The following is a 12,300-nucleotide window of genomic DNA, read 5'->3' on the forward strand; positions in this document are numbered from 1 at the left end:
CCAAGCGCCGTGGAAGAACAGAGAACCTGTTATCACCAGTGGAGGTAAGCACTACACACATATGTACTACCAGTGTACGCAGTCACTGAGACTGTCCATAAATATCATACTGTTCCATTACACTATATAGAGCTTTAAGACATTCCTGTTTTTTCCATATTGCCCTTGAAGCATTATGAAAAAAAAAAACTGTATGGGGAGCATTGATGCATGCCCCATAGCTATTAGCCCTAAAAATAGGTAGAACTTAACAACAAGGTTTGCCCCCATAGACTTCAATTGGAATTTAATCAAAGTTCTGGTTTGTCGAATTTTGAACAAGATTTGCTGAACCCTTTGAAAATCGAATCCAAGAAGATTCACCCATCACAGCAACAGACTTTCAAATTTTGTGGTTCTTAGATGATATGGAAAGAAACCAGACGCTGGTCAAAGAATTTCTCCTTTTGGGCCTTGGAAATCTTCACAGATTCCGAATTCCTCTATTCATAATTTTTCTTACTGCTCACATTATGGCTTTAACTAGCAATTTCCTTGTTATTGCTTTGGTTGTAATAAACAAAAGTCTACACTCTCCCATGTACTTCTTTCTCAGTCAGTTGTCCTTGTGTGAAATCCTCTTCACTAGCAATCTTGTGCCCAACATGCTGTGGTTAATATTGAAAAGTGGTGGAAAAGTTTCCATTTCCAGGTGTATTACTCAATTTTTTCTGCTTGCAGTTCCGACTATTACTCAGTGTTTGGTGCTGGCCGCTATGTCTTTTGATAGGTATGTGGCCATCTGCAAACCTTTACATTATACCATCATCATGACGTTTGGACACCAGCGTCAGATAGTCATCTCCTGCTGGTTCGTGGGCCTCACGCTCTCTTTGGTACTTTATGTTTTCTTAAAACGGTTACAATTTTGTGACCTCAATGTCATCAATCATTTTTTTTGTGACATTCCTCCACTTGTGCAGATTTCATGCTCAGACACAAACTTCATGAAGCTGCTCACTTCTCTTGTTTCTGGTGCAGTTGTTCCTTTTCCTTTCATGTTCATTGTCATCACTTACATCTTCATCCTCCAAGCCATCCTGAAGATCCCATCCACCACTGGAAGAAAGAAAGCTTTCTCTACCTGCAGCTCCCATCTTATTGTTGTTTGTACATACTATGGCACTTTGTCTACAGTCTACATCTTGCCACCTAGAGAGAACTCTGTAAACACCAACAAGGGTCTGTCTTTGCTTTACATCTTGGTGACTCCATTGTTCAATCCCTTAGTCTACAGTTTACGGAATCAGGATATAAGAGCTGCTGTTATTAGAGCTCTCAAAATGTTGAGTTTACAAAAACGATAGCCCATTTGATGTCTTGAACTAGCTAGAGCAGTGGTCTCCAAACTGCGGCCCCGGGGCAGGATGTAGCACTTTGCTTGTCTTTATCCGGCCCTCGGGCACTATTCCTCCCATTGATATGAGACACTATTCTGCCAACTGACATCAACAATAGTGCACCATTTCTCCCATTGACACCAACAATTGGGCACTATTCTTTCCAATGATACCAAAGATTCCTCTACCTAATACCAATTCGGATGTTTACTCCCACTGATGCCAGGAAAATTTCCACTCCCACTGGCTACGTCCAGCCCTCCCTAACATCTCAATTACAATAAACTGGCCCTTTGTTTAGAAAGTTTGGAGACCCCTGAGCTATTGTTAGGCTTTTTTTACTTAAAAGATTAGTTCACCTTTGGAACATGTTATATGTTCCACCAATTTTAGAGTGGAACATGTAACATGAGCTTAGTTTTAAAGAAATGTAAACCTGACAACCCCCCCATCGCCATTGTATGTCTTGATTTTCATGCTGTCCTGTTGCTCCGAGGAGCCTGGAACCATGGTAAACTCTCTCAGGATCGTGAGCTGGAAGGTGACATCCATTCCTTAAACTCCTCTGTGTTTATTGAACCCAGAAGTGCTAAACTCCGAGCATTTACAGTTCCAGAGTTGTCAGAATCCAATATGAAATGCTGGATAAGCAGAACAGTCCTGTGCTTGATTGGCTGGAATGGAGGGTAGGGGAGATATTTGGGGTCTAATAGAACCATGATATTTCCATAAAGAGAACCTGTGTGTATATGTAAATGATACGTGAAAAAAAGTCCAGATTAGGTCATCCAAAACACCACAATGACACTTTGCAGAAAGGGAGTGTTCAATCCACATTGACAATCACCACGTGAGCCTTCACCAACCACAAGCAATGGACTCCACTACAGAGTTCAGAACATTAGGACTCCACTACAGAGTCAGATCAGCCATGAAGCACAAATCTGTTTCATATTGTTTGGCTGGAGTTCAACAGTATATATTGCAAAATTCAATCAATGGCAACCATAAATGCACGAAATTCCACATAAATTCAAAACTGAAGAATCCCCATAGTGTAAAACTGTCTAAAAGGTTTTATTGCACTTCAAAGTATAAATACTACTCACATAGACAAAAAAATACATGCTTTGTATGCATAACGTTCCCAAGATGCATGATAGAGGTTCCAAACAATGCTTCACAAAAATTACCGGTCCAAGTAGGTGTGGTGACGTCATGTGTCATTATCAGGGGCATAAACTGATGTCACATTTGACAAAATGCGTTGGAATTCGCCACTCCTACTTGGACTTGTAATTTTTGTGAACATTGTTTGGAACCTCTATCATGCATCTTGAAAAACCTTATGCATACAAAGCATGCATTGTTTTTAACCATGTGAGTAATATTCATACTTTGAAGTGCAATAAAAACCTTTTGGACAGTTTTACACTTTGTGGAGTCTTACATTTTGATTTCATGTAGAATTTCGTGCATTTATGGTTGCCATTGATGTTACTATTGATTGGATTGCCAAGATATACTGCTGAACTCCAAACAAACAATGTGAACCGGATTTCTGCTTGATGGGATTGTCATAAACAGGTGCAACTCAAAAAAATTTGAATATCGTCAAAAATTTCATTTCAGTAATTTAATTCAAAAAGTGAAACTCATATATTATATAGATTCATTTTACACATAATATTTGAAGCATTTCTTTCTTTTAATTTTGATGATTATGGCTAGTGAAAACCCCAAATCTCTAAATTAAATGCAAAATTTACTTTCATCCAAAAAGAGAACTTTAGACCACTGAGCAACAGTCCCGTCCTTTTTCTCCTTGGCCCAGGTAAGACGCTTCTGACATTGTCTTTGGTTCAGGAGTGGCTTGACACAAGGAATTCAACAGTTGTAGCCCATGTTCTGGATATGTCTGTGTGTGGTGGCTCTTGAATAGGGATGAGTTTGATGTTCAACTCGAACATCGGGTGTTGGCCTGTTCGCCGAACATCGAATTAAATGGGGCGTTCGTGGCAAATTCGAGTGCCGCTGAACGCCCCATAATGCATTGTGAAATCGCAGTGCATTGATGTCTGATGATTGGCTAAAGCAATGTTTCTCAACTCCAGTCCTCAAGGCGCACCAACAGGTCATGTTTTCAGGATTTCCCTCAGATGAAATGGCTGGGGTAATTACTGAGGCAGGGAAACTGATTAAATTACCTGTGCAAAATAATGAAAAGCCTGAAAATATGACCGCTTGGGGCGCCTTGAGGACTGGAGTTGAGAAACACTGGGCTAAAGCATGCACCTGACCTGCATGCTTTGGCCAATCACAGTGCGCTCTGCTGCGAGAGCCAAAATTGGCCAAAGGCAGGGTACCCATGGCCAATCGTGACTCAGGGGGACAAAGTCCACGCCTCACACTATATAAGGCTGCTTACATAGCGTATGGTGTGTGACTGTAGACGGAGATAGATTGAGCTAGATTAGGCAGGAAGGTTAGTTAGTGGCAGTGTATTTAAAATATATGTATATATACTCTGCATTTAGTGTAGATTAGATATTCAGGCAGTGTAGTATACATAACACAGTGTATTTAAGTGGTTAAGGAGAACCCGGTGCCAACATTTAAAAAAAAATAGTGTGCCCCCCCCCCCATACCAGGCCCTTCAGGTCTGGTATGGATTTTAAGGGGAACCCCGTGGCAAAATTTAAAAAAATTGCGTGAGGGTCTGCTCCAAAGTCCATACTACATCCTTATCCAAGAAAGCAGCCATGGCAGGCCAGATAAGGGGGGGGGGCGAGTGAGAGCCCTGAATAATACCAGGCCACTTGAAATCTGGAAGCCACCTTTAACAAGGGGGCCCAGAGATCCCAGCCCCCCCCATGTGAATGGGTATGAAGGTACACTGTACCCCTACCCATTCACCAAAAAAAGTATCAAAAAATTAAAAACGACAGAAGACAGTTTTTGACAATTCCTTTTTTTTTTTAAAAGTGCCCCTCGATTTCCAACCATCTTCAATCACGGCACCCGAAGGACCCAGAAAATATTTTTTTTAAAAAGCTCTGCCTCGATGGAAGGCATCCCGCCGACTGCTGTCTCTTGGCTGTGACAGCTATTATATAGGCAAGGCCGGGGCCACCCCGTGAGGTAACCGTGTGACCCCGCCCCTTCTAATGTCATATGACATCAGAGGGAGGGCAGAGTCACCCATGTCAAAAACTGTCTCCTGTCATTTTGACTTTTTTTGGTGATTGGGTAGGGGTAAAATGAACTCCATACCCCATATAAAAATGCACTAAAATCATTAATATTGCACATAAACACAACGTAACTTACAAAATTCCTGCTAAATTAGTACTAAAGCATCATTCACATGTGGCATAATAAAGTGAATGCCCATAGAGGGCCATGTTTAACTGCACAGGAATGCACAGATGTTCCATGCATCCCCGTACAGGCAGTCCCATTTATGTCAATTGGGATGCAACGGCTGCACAGGCATAGCTGCTGTTCCCAATCTGACATCCATATGGGTGTGGGTACATGACCCCGAATGCAGACAGTGCAAGCTCAGGGACATGCATGCGGGCCTACATGGGTGTAAAATTGGGAGCAACACCTCTGTTGGTGCAGTTGCTACATCCCAATTGACATCAATGGGACTCCCTGCACAGAGATGCATGGAACACCTGTGTGTTCCCGTAAAGGTACGCTTTGTATGCCTCATGTGAACAAGGCCTTAGGCCCCTTTCACACAAGCACACCGATTGGGTCTGCCTTTCCGTTTTTCTGGCGGCCCAATCGCATCACTCATTGTTCTCTATGGAGAGACTGATGTAAATGGACAAGTGTCCGTTTACACCCGCCTGCATCTGATCCCGTCTACTAAAAACAGAAGGATGAGGATTCCATTCCCCATCCATCTAGCAGATTGGATCAGATGGCATCCGATGGAAATGGACAGACCATCCATTTCCATCTGACCGGATACGGGCTGATGCAGAGCGGACACGGACCTGTCACCCGCCTGCTAAGTGGGGATCAGCGGACAGATTCCCCCGCAGAGCAGTTCACTCCATGTGAAAGGAGTCTTACCAGGAGCGGCCGGTCCATTAGGGGTGCCGCCTCCTTACAGAGCATCGGACTCATATGTCTGTATGATTTTTTTTCAAGCCACGTGATTAGATTAGGCTCTAATTGGCTTGAAAAAGGTTGGGCTCGGGGCGCAGAACATTGCACCCCAAATCCACCCACTTGTGACAATAGCGAATTAATATTTGCTATGGTCTTCCAGCGTCTTCTCCTAGTCAATTAGGACAGGTTGGGTTGGCTGGGAGGAGAAGCTGAGGTATCCGTGGAGGGGTGAGGTGGGGGGTCACCGTGGAGGGGTGAGTGCGGGGGGAGGGGGGACTGTCACTGTGGAGGGGTGAGTGTGGAACGGCTGATTTTAATGGGCTTACCGTTGCCTTCTTCACCTCGATTTGCATCTAGGGGTTTCCCACGGTAGATGGCCCAAGAACTATAGAGACTGACGACAGATCCGTTTAAAGGGATTTTTATTTGCAAAAAACATAGTTAACAAACAGTCTCTCAGTATAGGATCAGGGGGTTTAGGTGAAAAGTCCAGGTACTCTTAAAGCGGAGGTCCACCCTAAAGTGGACCTTCCGCTCATTGGAATCCTCCCCCCCTCCGGCGCCACAATTGGCACCTTTCAGGGGGGAGGGGGGTGCAGGTACCTGTACAGTACAGGTATCTGCACCCACTTCCGGGATTGCTCTCTGCGGAAAGGGGCGTAGATTATGCCCCTTTCCGAAAGTCCCCCACTGCCTGCTGGGAAACACACAGATCCCAGAGGCAGCGGGTCCATCCTTATTGCACAGCGCGACTCGCGCATGCGCAGTAGGGAACCGGGAAATGAAGCCGAAAGGCTTCAGTTCCTGATTCCCATACCCAAGATGGCGGCAGCAGCACCCGAGAGACGATCGAGAGATCGGCTTCGGGTGCCGACATCGCGGGCGCGCTGGACAGGTAAGTGTCACTATTTTAAAAGTCAGCAGCTGCAGTATTTGTAGCTGCTGGCTTTACAAAAAAAAAAAAAAAACGTGGACTCCCTCTTTAATTTCAAAGACAGTATAGGAAAACTCTCTTACTTTGAATAAATCCAGAGAATAGCCATTCACAGCTGGCTCTTCACCCTAATTGGATAGTCCTTCTCTCACCAGGCTTAGCAGCCAACAGGGTGCTTGAGTCAGGAACAAGTCTCTGCCACAGACTTTATTATAGAACACGTGTAAGGAAACTTGAAAACTTGTAGAACACTCGTGTGGTACCAGTATCCTGCAGCCGGTCTGGCGATACCACACGTGATTGGATTCGCTTAGGTCCTTCAGCTTTACCAGGCTCTTGTTGAGAAGCCAACCCTTGTGTGGCTTTCTCCCGAAGAGTCCTCCCTTGGATAACTTAGAAGTTGCTGGGCCTCTCCACAACCTGAGAGGGCACCAGACCACCTCTGAATCCTTCCTTTAGTTTCCTCGCCTCGGGCTAAACGTAAAGTCGGGTGGAGCCACACCCCAGGCCATAGGCATCCTGGGGGCTGGTCAGGAGGACCAGGACCATGCAGTCAGAACATACTTCTGGGCCTGAACCCCCGAAACACGTGACATCTGCATCTTAAGTACCCTCTTCCAGAAGGCACAGCAAGAGTGACACTCCCACTGGGCTGACTCCGAGAGAAAGTAACCTTAAAGCACCCAACCAGACTGTGTTACCATGCCTGCCAGAAGTGACAGTGCCCCCCATGGCCAGGCAGAACACCTTGTAGTCTAGTCAGACTGATGCTGAATTTGGAGCAATCAAACCCAAACCAAACTGCGGTTTAGATTAAACATTAAATTTCAAAAACACATAGCACGTGCTCTTCAGGAGCCGGCGCTACATTTATGTAGAGTCATTTTATAATTTTTTATTTTTTTTTGCAGGGGAGGTCTTTGGTGAGATATCAGAGGTCTAAACAGACCCCCATATCTCTTTTTTTGAGATAGAAAAATGGACTGAAGATAGTCCCTTTCTCTGTATCACTTTACTTGAATGAATGCATGGAATCTGTATAGAGATTCCATTCACTCATAAACTGACAGTCTGATACATAGTAACACTCACGGTTACTATCATTAAATGTCAGTGGGCATATAGGAGCGATCATAGTGATCTCTGCATGCGCCCGGGGTGCCACACATGTTTACCAAGCCCAAATATCACCCGCACCGCTCTCACCCCCTCCCCCGTTGTGATCCCCTGCCCGTCCCATTGCTGGAGCAGAAGCTGCAGGCTGTGGGAGGAGAAGGAGGGATGCCACCAGAGCAGGGATTGATCGGGGGTGCGAGGGCCGGTATGGGGGTCTGAGTGATGGGGGGGCACATCTGGATCCCCCAAGCCCCCAGCAGCACCTGAAGCCAGCGTGGTGGAATGGTTGGGGGGGGGGGGGGGCGGTCACATTAGGGGTTAATAACTCTGATCAGCGGGTTGTAATCCACTGATCAGAGTTAAATAATTTTTTCAGCAGAGTCTGCTGAACAATTTTGATATAAGCTCATGGTCATTGAAGTGACCATAAGCTTATAGGAGAGGGAGAAAGGAGGTCCGTACGCCGTACAGACTTGGCCACCTGCAGGCACTTCTGTATGTCCGTACGGCGTACAGACCTGGCAGTGAAAGGGTTGAAGGCTCAGGAAACATTTACAGGTGTTTTGAGTTAATTAGAGTGTGACACCATGAGTCTACAATATTGAAAATTTTAACAATATTCTAATCTACAGGGATACAGAATTTTGGGTTTTACTAGCTGTAAGCCATATTCATCAAAATTAAAAGAAAGAAATGCTTGAAACATATCACTCTGTAAGTAATGAATCTGTATAATATACAAGTTTCACTTTTTGAATTAAATTACTGAAATAAATGAACTTTTTGATGTGTCAGGGCTGGGCTCAGCCCTTCCTTCTCAAAGCTGGCTGCTCAGCTGTCACCTAATTGCCAGGTCCTTTGTCTCCACAGTGACTCACCTGTTGATGATATCCTGCTCGTCAGTCTTGCCTACTTGAGCCGTTCAGCCTAGATGATCTCTGCCTTCGCCACTAGAGATCCGCGCTATAGCCAAATGACGGCTACAGCACGGACCTCCTTTGCCGGGACTACGTCTATTGACGTCGTCCCGTGCACGAGCGGCGCGCTCTGTGATCGGTGAGTCTATGAGACTCGCCTGATCACGGATCCGAGCAAGGGGTCGATCCCGACCCCTTACCACGTGATCAGCTGTCAGCCAATGACAGCTGATCATGTGATACAACGGAGCCGGCAATCGGCTATTATTCCTCCTCGCGCTGACAGCGCGAAGAGAAAAAAAAAAGAGCCGATAACCGGCGGCTGTGATCAGGACATCAGTCCCGATCACGGCCAGCCCTGCCAGTGCCCACCTGCCCCCTGCCAGTGCCACCTCATTAAAAAATAAGTGCCCCCCGTCAATGCCACCCAGCAGTGCCCATAGTGCCACCCACAGTGCCCATAGTGCCACCCATCAGTGCCCACAGTGCCACTCAGCAGTGCCCACAATCTGCCTCAACAACGGTGCTGCACCCCAGTGCCACATATCCGTGCCCATCAGTGTCATCTACCAGTGCCCATCAGTGCCTATTGTTATGTACAGCCTTGAAATAAAAGACCTATACGAAGTTGCATTCATCTCAATGTATATTTACTCAGAAAATCTCCCTACAGAGGATCACGGGAAAGTGATCCTGAATTCATCACGGTTACAGGGTTTTATAGGAAAATTATAACATTACAGTCTATGTGTGGGAAAGAGTGAAAAATAGAAAATACACAATACATTCCAGGATAATCTATTTCATATTTCACATGGTCATTTTCGCCATAACACAATAACAACTTTAAAGGTCATTCTGACTTTTACTGGCTGTTATCTCATGTGAAGCAAATAACAAGTAATAACAATAACAATAACAAGTGAATAACAAGATATGTGTTGCAATATTGAGAATACCCAAGAAGAATTAAAAAACATTATATAAAGAAATACATTCTTATATTGAAGGGGAACTCTGGGTTATATACAGATATGTGTTACATATGTCTTCATATCTTGACATCCCTCCTATGTTTATAATTCCTTGGGTATTCCTCCTTAAACTTCCTCTATGGCTCTGGGTTGACCTCCAGGTATACGAGCCACCATCTCATGAGCAGTTCTAACTCTTGACCTTTGGGGCTCAAAAGAACCAGTGTTAGTACAAGCTTTCCAAATAGCGCAACAAGAAGTGGTAGTTATTTTAAAACAACATTTGAATAACATAGGTGCACATTTGATTATAAGGATTATAAGTACTATGATACCAACAATATATAGGATACCATGTAATATGCCAGCAAACCAACCTCCAATGCCTGAAAACCAGTTGGCAGGATTAAGCCAGGAAGTCCAGCTTTCCCAGCTTCCTTCAACCTAAGCAGTTTCAGTATGCTCTTTCCGAAAATTGAGCTTAAGCTGTTGTACCTGTTCTACATGTGAAATGATAGCATCTTCTGCTTTAGTATCATTTCCAATGTAGTTACAACAGCCTGTTCCCACTATGGTGCATATTCCTCCAGCCGGTGCTGCAAAATCTCCTTTTTAACCATTTTTAGTTCTGTGGCAAGCATCACAAAGTTCATATCATACAATGCTTTATGTCAGGATCTTTAACCTCATCATGATTCTCTTCCTCCCCCCCAGGTTCTGACTGAGAATCTAAATCTCTTTTTAAAAGATATATGGGGATTTTACGGATTTGGGACTCCTTAAACTCATCGTTACTCATATACCAAGTGGCAGGTATTACTCTCCCAAAATAACAAACCCCCATAGAATTTAAAGGGATCCAATTATATGCTTTCTTCCCACATAAAGTAATAACCTGGGGGAGCTGCACAAGCCTTCTTGAAATTATACCCCTGCAAACACATTAATAATTTCATATTGTTTTGCCTAGAATGTTGTCGATGCGTGTAGTCATGTAGTTCCTGATACCGATCCGTGCTCCATGCTGTATCCTTACCATCAAACCAATATCTGATCTCAGCATTGTCCATACAGTTAGAGTTCCCAATAGGTCTGGTAGTACTTTGAAAACCTTGAGTAAGCAGCTCAGATGAATATTCTCGAGTGAAGTTTATGCAGACAGAGGGGATTGTCATTGGAGCATTAGTGAACAACAGGAGTGAAACAACTCTGTCAACCATAGTTCTGCTTACATCTTCAAAGTGAGCACTGTTCTCTATTTCAGCCAATGTGCTGGGAACTAGTGATGGACGAACTTCCGACGGGACGTTTCGCGAACGCGAAACGCGAACGGACACAAACGTTCGCGAAAACGACCGTTCGCCGCGGGCTCCATTGACTTCAATGGGAGGCGAATTTCGCAAACCTTTAGGTCGAATTTGCGGCCACGGGGTAATTATTAGGGGGTAGCACGTAGTCCCACCACCTGGACAATAGCATAATACATGTATGAGGTGAATTTGGGATCGATAACTACAAGCATTTTTTTTTTATTTGGGAAATTGTTCTGACAATTCAGGACTATGGAGCTAATGAAGGCAATGGAGGAGAGGGAAGGTCAGGGACCAGGGTAGGCAAACAAGAGGGTGCAGGAGATACAGAGCACTGACAGCAGCACCGTAATACAGAGCACTGACATCAGCACCGTGACATACAGCGCTGACAGCAGCTCCGTGACATACAGCGCTGACAGCAGCTCCGTGACATACAGCGCTGACAGCAGCTCCGTGACATACAGCGCTGACAGCAGCTCCGTGACATACAGCGCTGACAGCAGCTCCGTGACATACAGCGCTGACAGCAGCACCGTGACATACAGCGCTGACAGCAGCTCCGTGACATACAGCGCTGACAGCAGCTCCGTGACATACAGCGCTGACAGCAGCTCCGTGACATACAGCACTGACAGCAGCTCCGTGACATACAGCGCTGACAGCAGCTCCGTGACATACAGCGCTGACAGCAGCACCGTGACATACAGCGCTGACAGCAGCTCCGTGACATACAGCGCTGACAGCAGCTCCGTGACATACAGCGCTGACAGCAGCTCCGTGACATACAGCGCTGACAGCAGCTCCGTGACATACAGCGCTGACAGCAGCTCCGTGACATACAGCGCTGACAGCAGCACCGTGACATACAGCGCTGACAGCAGCTCCGTGACATACAGCGCTGACAGCAGCTCCGTGACATACAGCGCTGACAGCAGCTCCGTGACATACAGCACTGACAGCAGCTCCGTGACATACAGCGCTGACAGCAGCTCCGTGACATACAGCGCTGACAGCAGCACCGTGACATACAGCGCTGACAGCAGCTCCGTGACATACAGCGCTGACAGCAGCTCCGTGACATACAGCGCTGACAGCAGCTCCGTGACATACAGCGCTGACAGCAGCTCCGTGACATACAGCGCTGACAGCAGCTCCGTGACATACAGCGCTGACAGCAGCTCCGTGACATACAGCGCTGACAGCAGCTCCGTGACATACAGCGCTGACAGCAGCTCCGTGACATACAGCACTGACAGCAGCTCCGTGACATACAGCGCTGACAGCAGCTCCGTGACATACAGCGCTGACAGCAGCACCGTGACATACAGCGCTGACAGCAGCTCCGTGACATACAGCGCTGACAGCAGCTCCGTGACATACAGCGCTGACAGCAGCTCCGTGACATACAGCGCTGACAGCAGCTCCGTGACATACAGCGCTGACAGCAGCTCCGTGACATACAGCGCTGACAGCAGCTCCGTGACATACAGCGCTGACATCAGCACCGTGACATACAGCGCTGACAGCAGCTCCGTGACA

The 12,300-nt window shown here is 46.0% G+C and overlaps 1 protein-coding gene across 1 annotated transcript; it reads left to right on the forward strand.

Annotated features, from left to right (window-relative positions):
* The first annotated feature begins 260 nt into the window (after nucleotides 1-260).
* Nucleotides 261-2,341, forward strand: LOC143963859 (olfactory receptor-like protein OLF1). Its single transcript, XM_077473597.1, has one exon. The coding sequence runs from the start codon at nucleotides 408-410 to the stop codon at nucleotides 1,344-1,346; it is 939 nt and encodes a 312-aa protein (XP_077329723.1). The 5' UTR covers nucleotides 261-407; the 3' UTR covers nucleotides 1,347-2,341.
* The last annotated feature ends 9,959 nt before the right edge of the window (nucleotides 2,342-12,300 follow it).

The sequence above is a fragment of the Lithobates pipiens genome, unplaced genomic scaffold (genome assembly GCF_037356315.1).
Source record: "Lithobates pipiens isolate NorthernLeopardFrog02 unplaced genomic scaffold, aLitPip1_a1.2 Scaffold_8, whole genome shotgun sequence".
In the NCBI taxonomy this organism is placed as follows: domain Eukaryota; kingdom Metazoa; phylum Chordata; class Amphibia; order Anura; family Ranidae; genus Lithobates; species Lithobates pipiens.

Bases quoted from the DNA above. Each gene is read 5' to 3' on its own strand.
- LOC143963859 (XM_077473597.1), top strand. From the start codon at position 408: ATGGAAAGAAACCAGACGCTGGTCAAAGAATTTCTCCTTTTGGGCCTT.